The sequence below is a fragment of the Aphanomyces astaci genome (genome assembly GCF_000520075.1).
Source record: "Aphanomyces astaci strain APO3 unplaced genomic scaffold supercont1.19, whole genome shotgun sequence".
Classification (NCBI taxonomy): domain Eukaryota; phylum Oomycota; class Saprolegniomycetes; order Saprolegniales; family Verrucalvaceae; genus Aphanomyces; species Aphanomyces astaci.
The window spans coordinates 607,527-626,183 of record NW_009798282.1 but is presented as its reverse complement, the minus strand read 5'-3'; the positions used below and the strand labels follow the sequence as shown (position 1 = coordinate 626,183).

The window sequence follows — 18,657 nt, the reverse complement described above, 5'->3', positions numbered from 1 at the left end:
TTATAGTGATGAAGTCTCGTTGACGACCAGGGGAGCAAGTCACGGCTATTCAAGACACTGTAGGTCTAGGAATCGAGGGACGAGGGCTCGCATCATCTAGCTTGGACAGAGCCAATGCACCCCTTGATTTTCCAGTATGAACGATGAAAGTGTCATCATCAAGCAGCTTTTGTTGTGGCCTTCGCGAATTAACAAACTTTGTAGAGGTACGTACGCATGTAGCGTACTGTACCTATCGATCGCTACAGGTCGTTCGACAGTCAAATTGATGTCTTGACGGTTTCAAACGACCATCATTCTGTCGATCACCACGAGAGGTACATGTCAGATTGGATGTTGAAAGGTCGCGTCAGATTGTAACCACCTCCAAGTTGTTCCAAACGGAGTTTGTTCACTTTCGAAAGCGTGGGAATTCGTCATGACGAGTCCGCCACCGGTGCTCAAGGAGGGATACCTGACCAAGCGGAGCAAAGATGCGGCGTTGGTGACCAACTGGCGGAAGCGGTACTTCCGCCTCGTGCCGGGCGAGCTATTGTACTTTGAGTCCAAGGAGGATCTGGAGCCTCGACGACGGATTCAGCTGGGGCTGGACACGGTCGTGAGCTTGAACAACGACCAAGGGTACACGCTGTGCTTGTCCGTCAAGTCGTCCCCGACGTCCGAAGTCTTCTACGTGCAAGCCACGACTGAAGTATGTCATTCACACTCTCATCCTTGTTTCATCACATCACGATTGAGTATCCAACCTGAACAACTAGGCGGAAAAGAAGGCGTGGGTTGACGCCTTGTTTGATGCTGCGCGATTCACAAAAGATGTCGTGCGCAAAGGTACTGTACATACCCCCCCCTAGGACCCCTTTTCTTCGTTTAGGTTCATAACTGACGACAACTCGTGCCTAGCGTCGTTGCTGGAACCACCGCCGCCGCCGCCGCCATCGTCGCTCAAGTCGCGAGAACTGTCCCGACAAGGATCGTCGGTTGTCCAAGGCGGGGTATTGCTCAACATCCGAGTCGTCCAAGCCAAGGGGCTGATTGCGGCCGACACGTCCGGCACAAGTGACCCGTATGTCGGGGTGACGCTACTGGACAAAAATGCATTCCCAATCAAACACACGACGCAGAAAACCAACATTATCGACAAAGCGTTGGATCCAGTGTGGAACTGTGACATGCGATTTGGCGACGTACGTGGCAACCGATTATTGTCTCGATCGTGCGTTCGTACTGATTGTATGTGTGTGGATGTTTGTTGTTGAGGGTAGAAATTGGATTTGAATACCGTCGGCGCGATTCGCTTTGAAATCATCGACCACGACAACTTTACCAAAGACGACAACATTGGCGTTGTCACCGTGCCCCTCGGCTGCTTCAAGATGAACGTTGCAAGTGCCACGTCATCGGAGACGGTACGACCTTCCTTCATGGAACCCGGGAACAAACAGACGATACATACATACATTAGATTGACCATTGGTTTCACATTGACCCGCCGCTGACGGGGGCACGGCCGACCACAAACTTGATCGCGTTTGGCCAAAACGAACGGCAAATGGACGAGCGAGACCACGGCGAGCTGCACTTGATCATGAACCTCAAAGGCGCGGGGCTCCCCGACTTCTTCCGCAACTTGGAGCTGCGCGGCTCCAGCCCCACCAAGCACCAGCTCACGTCGTCGCTGGATGAAACGGACAACCGCCTCGAAGTGACGGTAGTCGCAGCCAAGGACTTGGTGTACGTCGACCCGAAGGACCCTACGGGTCAGCCCACAAACGCAGTGAACCCCATGTGCGAAATCACCCTCTTGGATGCCAAGACGCACGCGGCCATGAAAAACGAGCTCTTCCGCACCGTTGTGCAGTTCAAAACCATCTGCCCCGTGTTCCCCGACGCCAACTTTGTGTGTGGCCGGGTATGTAAATAGTTCTCAATTCATTTCAAGTGTTTGTGCTGTGTTTTGCACGTTAATCTTCTTTATTCCATGTGTCGCAGGTGGCAGACATTGACCGCGCGGGGTACGTCAAAGCAACACTGTATCACGTGGAAAACGCCAAGCTGAGCGTCGCCCTGGGGTCGGTGGAAGTAGATCTAAACACAGTCTCTGCATTCAAGGTACCTATTAGTCCTTCCTTGCCTCTTAATCAATCCATGCGATGATACAAATATGTGACATAGGTGGCCAACTGGTACCCGCTGTACTCGCACGCGTCGCCCCCGGCCAAAGTCGGAGAAGTGCGGTTGCAATTGCTGCTCATTGGAGAAACCCGAGGCGAAAAGGAACAGCGCGAGCAAATCAAACGGTTCGTTCAGTCTAATACAAGCCAAGCACACATACATACTCAACCGCAAACATAACATACCTAGGGCCATCAATGCTGCAGCCAACGCCAAGTCGATCGAACAGACAGAGTAAGCCTGTTATTTCCACGGGCTTAGTAGATGACCGTATCTCATATATATATATACGTGTGGTAGGTTGGAAAGCGCACAATTCCTTATGCTACAGTCCATGCGAGACCTGGACGGCGCAAGGGTGTCGTGTGCCGAAGACGGATACCAGATCCGCCACCCCAAGTTTTACGGCGTCAACGGGTACCTCCACGCCGCCCATTCGCAGCTGGTCAAGGCCAACACGCGACATCAAACCCCCGAAGATGTGTTTCAGAGTCGGGGGCATATTGAAGGCTACTCGTTGCTGGACGTGACTGTGGTTGGGGTCCACAACATGCAGTTGGGGGATCGCGTCAACAGTAAGAAGCCCCAGGAGTATTTTGCATTGACAAGGAAGGCTAAATATATGGTATGGCTTGCTGTGTTGTAGTGCCTGGGGTTGGCACGTACGCACGCATTGACGTCGAGCCCACAGCGGCAGTCACCAAAGCCAAGCGTATGTACAAACCGTACTTGGCACGCAAAGCTACAAAGACGCCAGCGATCAAGCACATGCAATCCCAACGTGTGGTGCAGCACGACAGCGACGGTACGCCTTTTATTTAGCTCCTAATCCCCAAAGCAACATTGTACACAAACGAGATTTACTCCATTGTTATGACGGTTAGGACGTGAAATCAACCTGAATGTGGGGGCGGTGCGCCATGCAATCTGGGGCAAGACCCCCGTGGCGGGCGAAGTGTCGCCGAGCCGGCAGCGCATCGGCCGCAACGAGTCGCGCATGGAGCGCAGCCAAGTGATGACGGATGACCGGCCGTACCTGCGGGTGCGGGTTGTGTCTGGCCACAACTTTATCGCAGGCGACTTGAACGGCTACAGCGATCCGTACTGCACGCTGTTTCTGACCAACCCCCAAGACATGCCATACGAGCAGGAGAAGAAACGCACGGCGGTGGTGAGCAAGACGCTCAACCCAGTGTGGAAGCACGAGGACTTTACGTTTGGCTATGTACGACCTGCATGACTACTCGCAACAGCTAGTAGTAGTAGTAGTAGTAGTACTAATTCGAGGTGGTGACGACCACATGTCATAGAACATTGACTTGAACGACGCCAAGAGTCTCCTTGTGCATGTCAAAGACCACAACAACATTGGCAAGAGCACGCCGCTAGGACGGGTGGAAATTCCTCTGCAAGATCTGTGCCAAGGGTCGGCCACCACCACCTCGATCAACTCGGTCGCAGTGACCAAGCGGTATCCCATCACCCCCGAGCCATGGATGAAAAAGGTATGTCCTTATGCGGACGGATGGTTGTTAATGTACGAATTGTTCACCGTGGAATGGAATGTAGCAAAACTTGCATTTGGGGGAGTTGTGCCTTGAAACCGAAGTCATGGGCAACGCGACCGTGCTCGCCAAGTTGCTCATGCGTCAGAATCAAATGCTGACGAGCATGACGTCGGCGTTGTCTGTGACGAGCGAGGGAAGCGTCGGTGCGGACGCGGTCCTGTCCATGGAAGAAGACGAGTCCGTATATGAAGACGGTCAGATCATTCGGTACATACAATCAATCAAAGGACCACCGTCGTCACGGTTTCGACGAAAACGCTCACCCTGAGACACTGTTAGGACCGTGTCGGTGGCTGGCAGCGAACCGCAATGGACCACGGACCGATTTCAACTGCAGCTGAGCTACAAAGGCCTCCTGGCGGATATTGGCCCCCCCGTCGTGTACCGGAACGAAGGCTTTCCGTACGACATCCGGGTCACCGTCATGTGCGGGCGGAACCTCATCACATGTGACCGCAACTCGGAAGCGGATCCGTTCTTCACGGTCACGCCGGTGTGGGGCAGTGGCGACGTCTTGTTGGCCGCCAAACGGCAAAGCCTCACCGTGTATGAGAGCCGCAACCCCGTGTGGCCGACACAAGAGTTTGTGTTTGGGTCCAACTTTGACGTAACTCAAATGTCGCATCTGTCGGTGCATTTCTACGACCGCGACTGGGCCGATTTGGACACGAGTGTGCTCAAGAAGCTCGGGAATCCGAACGAAACGCACAACTCGGTGGTCGTGCCGAGGTCGCAGCTGCGCAAGGTCACCCCGTGGGGTGACGTCGACGCGGCCCCCATCACGGACGTCCTCGAGTACGATCAGAAGGTGCTGGCGTTCCGCAAATGTGGCGCGGACGGCGGCAACTACTTTCCGGCCCGCGTCCGCCACTACACCCCGTTTCCATCTGACATGTACCTTGTGTTGTTTGAAGACAGCTTGGACTCGATCTCTAAGATACGAAAACTCATGAGCTACGACGTGCAAGGCGAAATCGCGTACGTCCGAGGCGACGGCACCGTGGACGTCAAGTTGGTGGCGGGCGGCAGAGGGGAGTACCTTTCCCGCGTCCCCATCCGGACGTTGAAGCCCGTGAAAGCATTCAATGATGCTGTGGACACGTCGGTCGTGCATTCAGCTTCGACGACAACGGCGAGACACGACAAGTGGGAACAAGTGCAATTGCAAGTGTTGTCGCTGACAGAGTTCCCACTGCCGAACCCGAGCGTCCGCCCCGCCGTGATTGTGACCTTAGTTGCGTACTCGATTGACCACGCCGGCGTCACGACCAACTCACGGGGGGAAATTCTGGCCACGGCTGCGTCGAATATCCCCACCGACGAACAACCCAAGTCCCCCAAGTTTGGGGGCAAGTGGAGTAAAAAGGGCAAGACCCCCACGGCGACTACGTCCACGTGGACTTATGTGGTTCCGGCTGGAAGCAATAATCCGGGCAGCATCAGCCTCAGCAGCTCCGTGCCCCCTCTCGTGCTGGACAAGCCCTTCTTGGACAGGACGGTGGCGTTGGTTATCCGGATCGTTGACCAAGGCTCTGCGGACGTTCCTTCGCTGGACCATCCATGCTTGGGACTGGTCAAGATTGACCTGGCCGCATGTGACGAGGGCGTGGGCAACTGGCACTTAAAGATCGTCCCCCCCGAGACCTCTCAGCCGTACAACAAGTATTACGGTGCCATCCACGTCCGCACCACCTGCGCGCCTCGCATTGTCGACGACGATGTGATTCTGCCGGGGCTGACCCCCAATACCTCGACTGCCTTGGTGATTAAAGGCGTCGCGGAATGGTACAATGACGTCTTGCGAAAGGAAAGACAAATGGCCGCGTTCAACTGGAAAGCGCTGTGGGTTCCAGAAACTGTGGTTGTGTACACATACCTGGCTCGGCGCCAGGCGCTGCGGGGGGCCCTCACGGCCCGCCAGAACCGACAAATCGATAATTTGGGCACTGCACTCAATGCCATCTACCGCCATGTCCTGGGGGCATTGCGGGAAATCGCCCTCTTCGACGAGTTTGAAGGGCTCTCGCGCGACGACATGCTCAAGTTCAACGCCGTCCACACGTTAAGCGCGCACCCTGACAGCGAGTGGCTGAACCGCCGCATCAACGAAATGAACGTGCATGTCCGCAAGAAGATCGTTGTGGACCTAGAAATGCAGCTGCTGATGATCGCCGGTGTCCGATCGCTGCCCGAGATGCCACTCCCGGACGCCGACTTGGATTCGTGGCTAGCATTGCGCAAGGCCAGACAAGACGCCCTTGCACCATTCAGTGACTTTTTACCTATGGAGCGAGGTACTTATTACCTCGCCTTCTACTCTATCCACTCCCCTTCACAGTTTGGATTCTGATTCCATCGACCCAACATACCATATATTCAGATTCTGATTCCAACGACCCAATATATCATATTTTTCGGATTCTGATTCCAAAGACCCCCATCTATCATATAGTCGGAATCTGATTCCAAATCGTGATATATCCACAGGGTTGCTGCTCAAGTACTCGGCGTGCTTCACGGGCGAAGGACTAGTGTCGTGGATCCTTCGTCGCCCCAGCGTGCTATGGCAAGACGAGTGGGTGCAGTTTGCCTGGAACGAGCTCAGCGACGACAACACTAAGTTGAATTGGACCGACCCAGAACTGCTTCTGAACGCGGAGGCGATGCAAGCGCCTGAGGGTCGCGAGCACGTCGTGGTGTGGCTCAAGGCGCTGTTCGACGTTGGCCTTGTCGAAAGCGTGAGCGAGAAGCGCGACTTTGCCGACAAATCGGACCGATTCTACCGCATGCACAACCTCGAATTCGAGCGACTGCACATCCGCGCGGCGGACAGCACGGCGCCATTGGATTTGGTACGGGAGGTCGACTGCGATACGAGCGAAGGCGAACTGTTTTGCAAGAAACTGACCAGCCACGCCGCGGGGTTCCTCGGAACGCTGAGCTCCGTGTCAAACATGATCGGTAGCGCTGTCGACGCCGTCGAGAGCCTCGGCCGAGTCAAAGTGCCCCACTTGACCGTCCCGAACGTGTCGACATCGCTGCGACTGCCCCAAGAAACGCTATGGCAGTGGCGGTACTGCATCTTCCGTCCAGATCACAAATACCTGTACCTGTACGAGTCTGTTCATACAACCAATGCGACGGTGGTCATCGACTTGTCCGGTACCAACACGATCGTCACTTACGCCAACCCGACAGCCCACGGCCCCGACTGCTTTGAAATTCGCCAGCCCGTTTTCTTGATCCCCCATCCGTCCACGAGCAAGTTGATGCGCATGACGGACGCCGACGTGGACGCGAGTTTTCTGGGCAAACTGCCCGACTTGAAGGCCAAGGTGGTGCTCAAAGCGCAGGATTCCCAAGTATGGATGCAGGCCATGCTCATGGCGGGCGTCAAAGTGACGCTGGAGAAGCGCCAAAAGGTGCTCGTGTCCCGGCTCAACGCGGCAGTGTTACACTCGAAGTGCATTGAGCATTCTCTCAACTTTTCATCGAGCGACCTCGAAGGGTCGTTCCAGCACTTGATGAACCGCGTGTTTGGCCACGATCAAGTCGCCCCCCGGAGCTCAGACCGCCGTGTCAAGGAGGTGCGCGCCCGCCTTCGCGCCGAGCTCAAGAAAGCAGGCGCCGAAGGACTGGCGATTTCCGCCAAGTATGCCCGAAGCAATCGGTTTGATCCTGGTCCTACCGACCCCCGCAAGTACACTCCAGGTACAAATTATGTTAAATTTGGTTGGTTGGTGAGGGGGGGTCTAACGGTGGAAAACGCGTTAGGGTACGAGTATGCGGCGCGCATTGTGGCCATCCGCACACCTTTTACCGACGCAACGTACCCCGTGAAGAAGCAGTTCTTGATCGATGCGGCGCCGCTTCGGTTGAAGGATCTGCTTGAACGCTACAAGATCACGACGCGGGCGTCGTGGTTGGAGCAGCCGATTGCGATCCGCGACTTGTTTTTGCTGTACGACGTCGAGTACAACAACAACATGGAGACTGTGATCGAGAAGGACATGCTCCGCGAAGACTTCCGGACAATGGACGGCGACTTGGACCCGGCAAAGGTTCGCGACAAGTGCCTGGACCTCAACTACACGTTCCGCCCCACCGACCTGGAGGGGTGCGTGAGCCAGTTCGCCGAGTGCACCAACGGTGAAACTCCCATGGGCTGCTTCAAAATCCAGCTACAGTCGCTGTCGGAACAGCGCGAGATCGACTGGTGGTACAAATTGGCCCCGGAGAGGGGGATGCTACAGCGCCGGGAGCTCGGAATGGTCCGCGTTCGGGTGGAAATGAAAAAACATGACAAGAAGACGTGTGTTGGGAGCACACCGCTGCCGCCGCCGTTGGCGCAGCAGGTGGAGCGGGCGATTCAAATGCAAAACAAGGCGAGCAGCGTCAACGATTCCAACTGGTTCAATCGGCTCAAGAAAACCATTTCGTCACCATTGGGGTCCCCTGCTAAGGTTAACAAACCACCGGTCTTGTCGATCGTGCAAGTGGACATTGTCGAGGGGCGCAAGTTGATCATTTCCGACATCCGAACGTCCGACCCGTATGTAGTCGTTTTGCTCGTCAACATGCAAGATGAAGAAAAGGCCTGCGGGAAGACCGACATCGTGCCCAGCACACTGAACCCCAAGTGGAAAAATCAGCAGTTTACCCTTGGCCGAACCGACGAAACGCATCTTCACGATAAGAAAGCGCTGCTGCTGCGCCTTTTTGACCACGACACGTACAGCGCCAACGACCCCATGGGGTACCTCAAGCTCGAATTCGGCAAGGACGAGCGCGGATATATTCGAAAAGTCAAGTTGCACCACTCGGGGCCCGGAGGCTCGGCGACGTCGACGGTGCTGGACGTGTCCAAGAATGGCGAAGTCGAAGTGTTTGAGCGGCTTTTGAGAGACACCAAGGCGGGCCAGTCGACGTGGGCAAAAGCCAAAGGTAAGAGCTATTCAAAAAATATCAGAAATCAAGATGTCATATTGTTGCAACGGTCATAGGCAACTCGGACGAAGACGGAGTGCTCGGTCGACTTCGCTTCAAGCTCAAGTTGACCCACCAAGATTATGTGGATGACAAAAAGGTGGCAGTAGTAGGAGGAGCAGCTGCGAATCACACAACCGCCTCTCCGTCCACCCAAGTGGTTATCAACACGTCCAACCACTTGACTCGTTTTGCAGCCGAAATTATGCTCGCCAGCGTCGACAACGACGATCTCCTGGACACGATGACATGGGCGTTGGTGCCCCGTACAGTGGAAGGGCATGTGATCATGTACGATGCGAAAGCCGAGCAAATGAGCCACGACAGCAAGAAGGCGCTGCGAGAACATGTCCACCAGCAGGCCATTTGTGGCTTAACCTACGACGTCACAAGGGTGGCTGCGTACGACGTGGTACTTCACCACATTGAAAAAGGGCGCACGTTTGTCGGCTCGTGGCCGTTGCATCCGGCGATGGACAGCACACCCGTGGCGGTAGCGTGCAAGTGCACTGAGAAAGGAGACGCCAGTGTGATCCAAGTGTCGCTGGTCGTATCGTTTGTCGGGCTCAACCGCGCCGACTACATCAAACGGTAACCAGTCGATTGCGTTCGTTTGCTTTGTTGTTTTTTAATTTGCATTTGAAGTGAACATGTCTGATGATGGTGGTGTAGCGTCTTGACCGAGACGTACCAGCACGCCAGTTTGGAGTTTGACGCACGGAGTGTGGCGGCGCTCGGCGAAACTGCCGAGCAGTTTCTGTGGGATGTGTGCCACGTCCCAGTGTCGCCCGGTCAAAACCTCAGTGAAGTCTTGTTGGCGCAGCTGCATAAAATGCACGCGAGTACGACTTTGCACTGGAAACACACGCCTAAGTTGCTCTTGTTTGTGCTCCATCACGCGTTGGCCGCCAACACCAAGGACCGGCTCCAGTTCCGCCACACGGTTCCCCTGGACGATATTTTGAAACGATGGTCCAAACTCCTGAGCTTTGTCGCAGAAGCCAAGTCGCAGCTCACGGGGCGCCTGCACGGGGAACTCACCCCCCGGCTCATTGGCACCCTGGCATCGCTCTGCGACTGGACAGGTATCCTTGACCAAAACTTATATGGTGTGGTGTAGTTGACGCGAGATTCGATGGTGGTTAGACCTACCCGACGTAGAGACTGCCACCCGATCGCTGCCGCAATTGCATGTCGGTGACATCGTCCAGGCCAATGTCCCCACTCGCGCCACCCTCCAAGTGGGTCGCCTGGTGGATGTGCGGCTAGGAACTTCCAAGTACCCGGACGGAGCAACCCAATTATACCCTGGCCGCGTCGTCAAGACATACCCCGACGAGTTTGTGGATGTGCTCGTCGCGGCCAACCTGCACTGGTCCGTGTCGTTGGCGATTCCAGACCACGTCCTTCCGCAACTCCACCCTGGAGATGTCGTGTATGTTGGAGATGTGACACTGTTTCACGAACTGCGCCAAGCAACCATTGTCGACTACAACGCAAGTCACGACGCGCCAGAGACGCCATACTTGGTGGCCTTCACGGACGAAGTGCCGCCCGTGTCGAATCGACCTGTTGAAGTATGGTGCCGTCGCGACCATCTGGTTCAAATTCTACCGCGCGTGGCTGTAGCTGATGTGCTGCCCCAACTCCAACTCCACGAGTTTGTTCATGTACGATGACCAGTGTCTCTGCTTCGTATGTAGTATTATGCGCTCATATGAATGTATATATATATAGGTGTCGTCCGATCATGGGAAAGCTACCAAATCGGCCAAAATCACGGAAAGTCATGGCAACGGCACGTATTCGGTGCAGTTTATCGAAGGTTCGTTGGCGGTGGAAGCAAACGTTGGTCGCGATAGGCTGAGTCCGGCTTCTACCTCCACGCTGGTGCGCGGTGTGGTCACCCACGTCCACCCAAACGGCGATGTGTACGACGTTCTGCAGGACCAGAGCTGGACGATGGCAGCGGCCCTTCCCCGCGACTCTCTGCGCCTGGGCCACGAAGGGTGGAACACTGATCGGTACCATCTGAGCTCAGTGTATCTCGTCGATGTTGCTTGTGGTCTGCCTGGGTCGGACGTGGCGGCCCAACTAGTGCGATTGTGGCAAGATGTGAATGTGATTCAAACCATGTTGGAGCTGCCAGGGGCGGTGGGCTCTGTGAGCTCTCGTGACAGTCTCCGGGGGAACCTCGTGCAACTGGTTGAACGCGACAACGCGGCCCCAATCATGCAAGGGCAATACCACGGATACACGCTTGGATCGAAGCTGGAAGACGTCGACAAGCGCAAAGTGATGCACTTGAAAAACCAGCCGCAGGATCAAATTCCATGGGCCAACATCGTCGCGGTCACGGTCGCGCCCGAGCCGTACGTGTCCATCCCGGGGTCGCTCAACCTTTCCGGAGCCAACTCTCGAGCCTTCCGAGCGCTGCTGGATCAGTGCAAGACCCAAGAGGTCGGGGCGGCCTTGACGCGGCAGCTGGTTGACGCTATCCAGCATGTCTGGTTGCCATGGACACGGGAGATGCCGTCCGTCCGGGTAGCCGCCATCACATCCACGATCAACGGCAAAGCTGTCAAGGACGTGAGTTTGACTTTGTTGGGGTCGATCGATGCGGCGTATGTGAGCACCGGCAAGCGCATCAAGGGCGTGGCCCCGCACCTTCTCACCATCCACGTGCGCTTTGAAATTCTGTTGCCGTTCGTCGGGCAAAATAACTGCGCGGCAGACGCGGCGATGGCGGCGCTGGATCATGCAAACGCGATCGTGTCGACACTCGCCGAAGTATCATCCCTCGTGTATGTACCGACCAAACTCGAGTCGTGGAGCTTGATGTGTACCGACGCCCTCGATGTGCCGAGCGACGCAGTTTTGTATGCTGATATTTCCAGCTTGGACTTGCGCGGCAACCCCAAGCCAGCCCTTGCCCTGAAAGCCCTAGACGACGTCCGGTTGAATATCGTGACCACTGACGGCACGACCTTTGAAGTCACGTTGGCCGAGTCGACGCTTCGTCAAGAATGCCAATTGCGCCATGTACGTGGTCGTGTGCGGATGACCATACGTTGGAGCATATAAATTTCTAACCATATTTTTTATTGGTATTAGGACTTGCTTCCGTTGTGTCCGGCGGTGGTGGTGAGCCCCGTGGTGACTTCCACCGGTCGCTGCGACGTTCAGTTTGTCGACGATCCGGATGCGGTGCCCCATTCCATTGCGTTGGCTGATGTTCGACTAGACAACTTGACCGTCGAAGTGCTCAGCGCTCGGGACTTGTACACGACCATGTTGCGCGACGGCAAACGCCAGGACGAAGACATTAGCGTCCGGGTGTACTTGATGACCGACGAAGTGCCCCCGAATGGCGGCGGGCGCAATCGACTCGGCTACACTGTCGCATCTGATGGCACGGTATGAATTATTATCATGTTATTTGTATCAGCAATTAAAGGAATTCATGATGGGTTGGAACTTTATGTAGGTCGTACGAGACTTGAAAGACATTGAGTACCCGCGCACGACGACCACTGAAATCCTCAAGAGCAAACTGCCCGATTGGGAGAAGAGCCAAAAACTCAAGAAATTCTACTTTGGCCATGTATGTACTAGTCATGTTGTCATTTGTAGTATGTGGCCTTATCCTGCATATACATCGTGTTGTAGCCCACGGTGGACTTGACCCACATGACAATGCTGGCGCTAGAAGTGGTGAGCCTTACAACCGGCAAAACCATTGGCATCCACACTACGCCGTTGGCGAAGATCCAAGCCCGAGAGGTACAGTACTTGATGAAGGAACAATAATCATAAACCTAACCATGACATGCATAGGCCACTCGGACAGAAGTGCTGTTCGTGAAGGGTGATCCCCTCAACAAGGAACCTCAAGGCAACCTCACATTCCGCGTGTGTCGTGACACTTATGTCCAAGAAGGGTCGAACGTTCTTGCTCGACTTGGCTCAGCTCGCGACAAGTGGATTCTCAGCCCCATGGAGCTCCTCACTCAGTCCATGAAGTTCAAAACCAAGGTATTCGCAAAATACTTATATATATATATATATATATATATATGTTAGCCTCCCGCTTAGGCTGTCATATCTTGGCATTCGTGCATCGTGATTTCAGCCACTCAATTGAGTTGTTTGGTGACTTCTTGTAGCATGCCGAACGGGGCTTGACGGACAAACTGGCAAATGTCATCGTCGTGAACAACGCGATTGAGCAAGAAAAGGAAGTCCAGAAGCTGTTGCGGTTGGTCCGTCTTTTGACCGTCCAGGCCAGCTTAACGCCCGCGGGAAGAAGCCGCGGAGTTCGATCGTTGACGGCGGCATCCGCATTTCCACCCCCGCCACCGACGTCGTTGAATCAAGTGCAAGCCAAGCACATTTTAGCCGCGGGCATTGCCACGGCCGAAACCGTCTTGGAATTGGTGCGTTCGTGGCTACGATTTTCTTGTCTAAAAATGATATAAAGATATGTGCATTTTTTCGAAAACTGGCATGTGACAGTCGATTACTAAAACTGATATATCCTAGGTGCAATCATCTCGGGGCCTGTCATCCACTCGATCGCTCGTTCGACGCAAATGGTCGGCCGATTACGTCGACGAGGACTTGGCTGATACCTACGAAGTGGACGTCGAGCAGCGGTCGCCCTTCGATGTGGCCACCGACCGCCTCCGCAGCACACTGCTCAAGCTGCATGGGGTGTGCAGTCGGAAACTGCTGCCAAAGTTGGACGAGATGGCGGCGATGGCGTTGGCATCGTACGTGCATTTGGACAAGGCGCAGTCACTGCTGGCGTTCTTCGAAGACGAAGTCGAAGACTTGGATCATGTGAGTAGATCGATGTATATTTCTTTCAAGATGTGAATATGGGGGGGGTATTCACAAGTGGGGGCTGTTGTAGGAGGACTTTGAAACGTTTGACCGACTCCAAAAACGAACGCGGGTGATTCAGCTCACCCAACTAGTCAGCGACCTCATGCGCTCATTCGTCAAGATCTCCATTTTGGTGGACCAGGACTCCAAGGGGCATGCGGGGGTGCGGGGGGACGAGCTCGTGGGTGTCGCCATCATCCCGCTAATCGACTTGATTGATCGGAAGGAACACAACCAGCAATACGCGCTTCATTTGGATCGAATGTACCGCGACCAGAAAACCCCAGCTAATTCCGGCTACGACCGGATTCTCCGACGGGGTACCGTGCACGTCAAGACAAAGTTGACGTTTTCAGAGGTACTACTCCTATCCACTGATGATCCATCATTAGCATAAACGGACTTGATCATATGTCTAGGTATCTTTGCTGGAAACAGCGATCGTATTGCTTAAAGAGTACAAAGCCCAGTACATTTACCAGTTTGAAGTATCCCGTCGCCGGGTGAATTCGGCCGTGGTGCCCGCCCAACGTCGTCGGTGGCAGACGCTCCTTGGGTATTTGGAGGCGCTGCGACTCCAATCCACGGGCAAATTGCACTGGGAGACGACACCGACGCTCCTGGAGCACGTGTGGGACATCTTTCTCAGCCACAAGCGCCAACTGCCAACGTTTTTGGCCAACTTTTCGTCCCAAGTACACATGTATCGTGAAGTCGTGGTCAAGGTGCACACGCGGTGGGTGAACTTGCAGCCCAAGTTGAACGAGTTGCTGGAGATTCAGTCGCAGCCGCAGATTCACGCGACGCGCACGCCGCACCTCATTGCCGAAATCGAGGTAAGTAGTTGTTTTACATATACAGGTGCGACGTGTTGGCATGAAAATGGATTGTCGTTTGTAGTCGGAAATCGAGGGCCTAGACGTCCTTCGCAACACGGCCTGGCTACAAGTCCAAGGCAAGTGGCTGGCGCTGGAAGGCGCGCTGGAAGAGCTCGTTCAAATGAAAGAACGCAACAAGTTGCACATGGGGCGTGCACCGTTGTTGCTGAATTTCGTCGCTCAAAAGTGCTCGAAAGGGCTCAACGACCGGCATGCCGACGCCGTGTCCACGGTGCAATTCCGATGGGTGGCGCTGACCAAGCACGACGGACCGATCAACGAGCTGCGTCTTATGGACACCCATGGCCTGCACTGGCGCCGCACGAATGACCTGCTCATGCTCCTCAACGAGCAGTGCGAAGGATTTAGCGACGTGGATGAAATCGCGCTCAAGGCCGTGACCGCTAGATGGGCGCAGGTTGAGACGTGGTTGAGTGACTTTTTGGAGATGCAGTTGGCGCACAAAATTCACTGCCAAGAGGCCCCGCTCGCCCTTCGCAAGTTCAATTTGATCAAAGATCACGCGAAATTGCCTTCAACATCGACCAAGGCCCACGACGAAGAGAGTGTCGAGGGCTTGATGGAATGGTATGCCCAGGAAGAATCCCGCCGAGAGCTGATCCGCCTGCCATACCACCGCATCACCACTGACGCCGAACGAGACAACTGGCTCGCGTATTCCGAGAACGGACGCGACTCACGACTGCTGATCACCAAACAAGAGATGCTGTTCACATGCGACAACGTCCGCGCAGCACTCATGGACCGCGGGGTCTTGCCAAAGTACGTGCATTGTCGTCACTTTGACCAATTAGGGTTAGTATATCACATGGGAATATATATGGTGCATTTGTAGGTCCATGCCAGTGTCTCAGATCGACCATATCCACAAATCCACGGGACTGTGGCCACGTGCAGTGTTGGATGAGATTGACAACCTGGAGCTCTTGGTCGAGCAAAACTTGCCCCTGCCAAACCCAGAACGTGTGGTGGAGCTGTACAATGTGCTCGAAGATGTGGGTAAAGGTGATTTGTTGTGGAAGGTACGAATTGATCATTTGATATGTCGATTTCGTTTATGCATGTATTGGGATTGTATAGGTGAAACACTGCGTCAACCAAAACCATGAGCTAGCCGTGCCAGAAACATTCACGGAGCTCTTGTACGAGCTGAAAAAGCGGTACCTGTCCACGACCGAAGCCGAGGACTTGGTCAAGGGGCTGTTGAACACGATGCAAAAGGAGCAACTCACGCGATTGGGCATCAACGTACCGGCCAACGCCAGCTACGCCAAAGTGTGTTCCATCATGGTCGCCAACCAGGTCAAGGAAGTTCCCCTGCCGTCCAAGACGTCCGACATCCAGGACCTGCTGGTAGGGCACAACTTGGACAAGAAGGGCGACCCCGTGTTTTGCAGAGGGGTGCGGATCAACACGCATGCCCTAGGTACTGTAGAATTGCCGTGTCATAAATTATTGAAGCCCCCAGACGAAAGGGATAATAAATTATCTGGTGTTAATTCTGTAGGAATGAACAAGGAACATGGACATTTGGGCATTGTAGACAGGCACGTGGAGGCGTTGCGCAAGCAATTGCTCGTAGAGGCGATGCGGAAGCGCAATTCGTTGGTCAAGACGTTCCCCGTGGCGTCGCCCGCGCTGATGAAGGAGCTAGCGGATGTCGTCGAGCTCGACATGAGCGGCGACTACATGGTGCTCGTCCACCGGTTCCACGACTGGCTCGTGCACGAAGCGTACACTGCGCGACTAGCTGGTATGATTCTCTCTCCAAACTTAAACACTTTATATGGAAGTGGCTCAACCAACAACTATCTAGGGTACGCCGCCCTGGACCGATGTGCGCGGGCCCTAGTGCAAGCCAAACGAGACCAAGTGCTCACGAAAGAAGACATGGCGGTGGGGCTATTGACGCTCCAGTGTCGGCTGCCCCCCGAAGCGTTTACGCGGGACGAACTGTTGGAGGCCGCACGTAAGAACCCCGGCAAGATCAAACCTCCGTCGGAATCCCTTGCCAAAGCGTGTCCGACGGCTGAGAACGCCAAGGCCATGGCGTACTACGCCGCCCTTCGCACCACGGCGCATGCATTCCAAAAACACTCGTCGTTTGCATCTCGCTTCGACGCGGCGACTCAAAAGGCCGTGGACGCGATGGACATCCACCTGACGTTTGAAACGATCCAGCAGACGTCGCTGCCGGACGACAAGTCCAAGCTCACGCTCGGGTATATGATGGCCGACTGGCTGCTGGGCTGCGACGACACCCCCATCAAGCTCAAGACTTTGGACGGGCAGTACTACATGCAGCGGCTCCAGTGGGCGTCGGCCGCGTTTGCCATTCGCCATCGCTGGTGGCAGTTTGGGGTCGGGTGGTGCGACACCTCCCCCGCTGCCCAGATTGGGGTAGGGGTCAAGGTATTGCTGGACGACTTGCTGCTCATGTCTGGCGAGAACAAGATGCACATGCTCAAGGCGGAGCACTTGCTCAAGGAGATCAACACCAAGTGCTACCAGCTCCGTCCACGAGAGAACGAAGCGCTACAGAACATTCTGTGGCGGTACAATGAAAATATGGGGTTGCTCGAAGAGTTGGTGCAGCACGCCGAGCGGTGCATCAACAATCGCAAATTGCACTCGGAACGCACCCCTGAGTTGCTGCACTTGATCCAGCAACACTGTGTCGTGCCCAAGGGTATAGTAACTGTCTGAAGCAGTTCGGTTGTTTCGCCTTTTTGTTTCTGACGTGGACGTTGTTTGTGTTTGTTCTTGAATGTTAGGGTTGAGTACACGACATAGCGAAGCGTACAGCGTGGTGACCAAACACTGGCTGCCGCACAGCCGCCAGTTGGATGAACTCGTGCAAATGCACAAAGATGGCACGTTCAGCATCAGTCGAACCCCCGAGCTGCTGGAGGCCATGGCAACGCACACGGAAGGGCTGGCAGGAACGACTGAGACCGTCAAGCCTGTGGACGATTCGACCAACCAACCGCTGGACGAATGGAGCGAGAAACAGATGGCAGAGTGGCGCAAAGGGCAGCGCAAGAGCCTCATGAATGATATTGAGCCTGGTGTGCATTTGAATGTGCCCGACGTGGCGCAGCTCTTGTCGCCAGACGAAGAAAATTGGAAATCGCTGGCGGTCGAGCCCAAAGCTAAGCCACCGGTACGAGCCTTCTTCAACCTTGTCGCGTGAGACATGTGGAAATAAACAGGAGTGTGGACACACTTATGTTGAAGTAGATTTCGCCCTTTAAGCGGAACGTGACATGGTCGTTTGCTGAGGCGGCCAACCAGGGCAAAGACCAGGTCCGTGATGCCACCAAGGTGCTCAACCCCAACAATCCGCTGGACACGACCATCTTACAGCTCGCCGCCAAGCATTCCACCTCTCGGAAGCGCACCGTGAGCGAAGAATTATGCACGATGCTCAAGGAGCCGACCAAATGGCTCATGTGCGGCGCGCCGCCGCCGGCCACTGCCCAGGCGCGCATTCCAGCCAAGAAGTTCTTCCCGATCCAAGTGGTGCAAGACGAAGAGTAGTAGTGTGGTCGCGTCGATGTGGGGAATATATATATATATATGATTGCTTGTCTGTTATGAATACGTCAATTGTGCGTGAAGGAATTTGGTGTGTTAACGTTAACTGGAAATTTACCTCACGGGAAGTCCATCACGGCAAGGCGCCGGCTTCGCGCAGCATCGGCACGAGTTTGCCGGATCGGTGCAACGCTTTGGTGTCGCTTCCTCCGCCGATGGACGTGCCACTGACAAACACATTCGGCACGGTGCGCTGGCCCGTGAGCTGAAAGCACGCGTTCTGCACGTCGTCGCCCGTGGGTTCGTCCCCCATCCGGTTCAATTCCACCACGTGGAACGTCGCGCCGGTGGACTTGAGCACTTCCTTGGCCATCACACAGTACGGACATGTCGTCTTGGAGAACACGACCACGGCATGCTGAGCGATTGCATTCTTGACAAACTGGAGTCCGGTGGCCATGATGAGCAATTGATGGTGGCAATACTCAAATCTCACTTGGAGTTGAATTCTATTGAAGCCAGCCAGAATGCAGGTTGGACCTACCCAATCAAATGACCCGACTGGCATGTCATCTGCCGAAATGGCAGAGGTATTCGCTTAGCCAATA

The 18,657-nt window shown here is 54.9% G+C and overlaps 2 protein-coding genes across 2 annotated transcripts; one reads left to right on the top strand and one right to left on the bottom strand.

Annotated features, from left to right (window-relative positions):
- Positions 1-405: 405 nt before the first annotated feature.
- Positions 406-18,562, top strand: H257_08611 (hypothetical protein). The gene is made up of 35 exons (XM_009834574.1): positions 406-691; positions 759-828; positions 901-1,184; positions 1,263-1,406; positions 1,463-1,909; positions 1,990-2,109; positions 2,173-2,297; positions 2,362-2,406; positions 2,473-2,747; positions 2,819-2,977; positions 3,057-3,397; positions 3,483-3,677; positions 3,742-3,947; positions 4,020-6,034; positions 6,228-7,451; positions 7,515-8,684; positions 8,744-9,317; positions 9,399-9,811; positions 9,873-10,396; positions 10,464-11,768; positions 11,841-12,143; positions 12,214-12,330; positions 12,396-12,509; positions 12,564-12,761; positions 12,893-13,162; positions 13,269-13,568; positions 13,642-13,971; positions 14,033-14,449; positions 14,514-15,274; positions 15,348-15,534; positions 15,593-15,938; positions 16,020-16,265; positions 16,329-17,201; positions 17,287-17,675; positions 17,753-18,562. The coding sequence occupies exons 1-35, from the start codon at positions 419-421 to the stop codon at positions 18,050-18,052; spliced, it is 15,060 nt and encodes a 5,019-aa protein (XP_009832876.1). The 5' UTR covers positions 406-418; the 3' UTR covers positions 18,053-18,562.
- On the bottom strand, positions 18,080-18,551 carry H257_08612 (glutaredoxin). The gene has a single exon (XM_009834575.1). It carries the CDS (start codon positions 18,507-18,509, stop codon positions 18,183-18,185), a length of 327 nt encoding a protein of 108 aa, XP_009832877.1. The 5' UTR covers positions 18,510-18,551; the 3' UTR covers positions 18,080-18,182.
- Positions 18,563-18,657: the final 95 nt, after the last annotated feature.

Excerpts from the sequence above, each read along its gene's own strand:
- H257_08612 (XM_009834575.1), bottom strand. The coding sequence starts at position 18,509 with ATGGCCACCGGACTCCAGTTTGTCAAGAATGCAATCGCTCAGCATGCC.
- H257_08611 (XM_009834574.1), top strand. The coding sequence starts at position 419 with ATGACGAGTCCGCCACCGGTGCTCAAGGAGGGATACCTGACCAAGCGG. Across the intron at positions 14,450-14,513 it reads ACCTCATTGCCGAAATCGAG|TCGGAAATCGAGGGCCTAGA; the intron begins GTAAGTAGTTGT and ends TGTCGTTTGTAG. Across the intron at positions 15,535-15,592 it reads AAGGTGATTTGTTGTGGAAG|GTGAAACACTGCGTCAACCA; the intron begins GTACGAATTGAT and ends GGGATTGTATAG.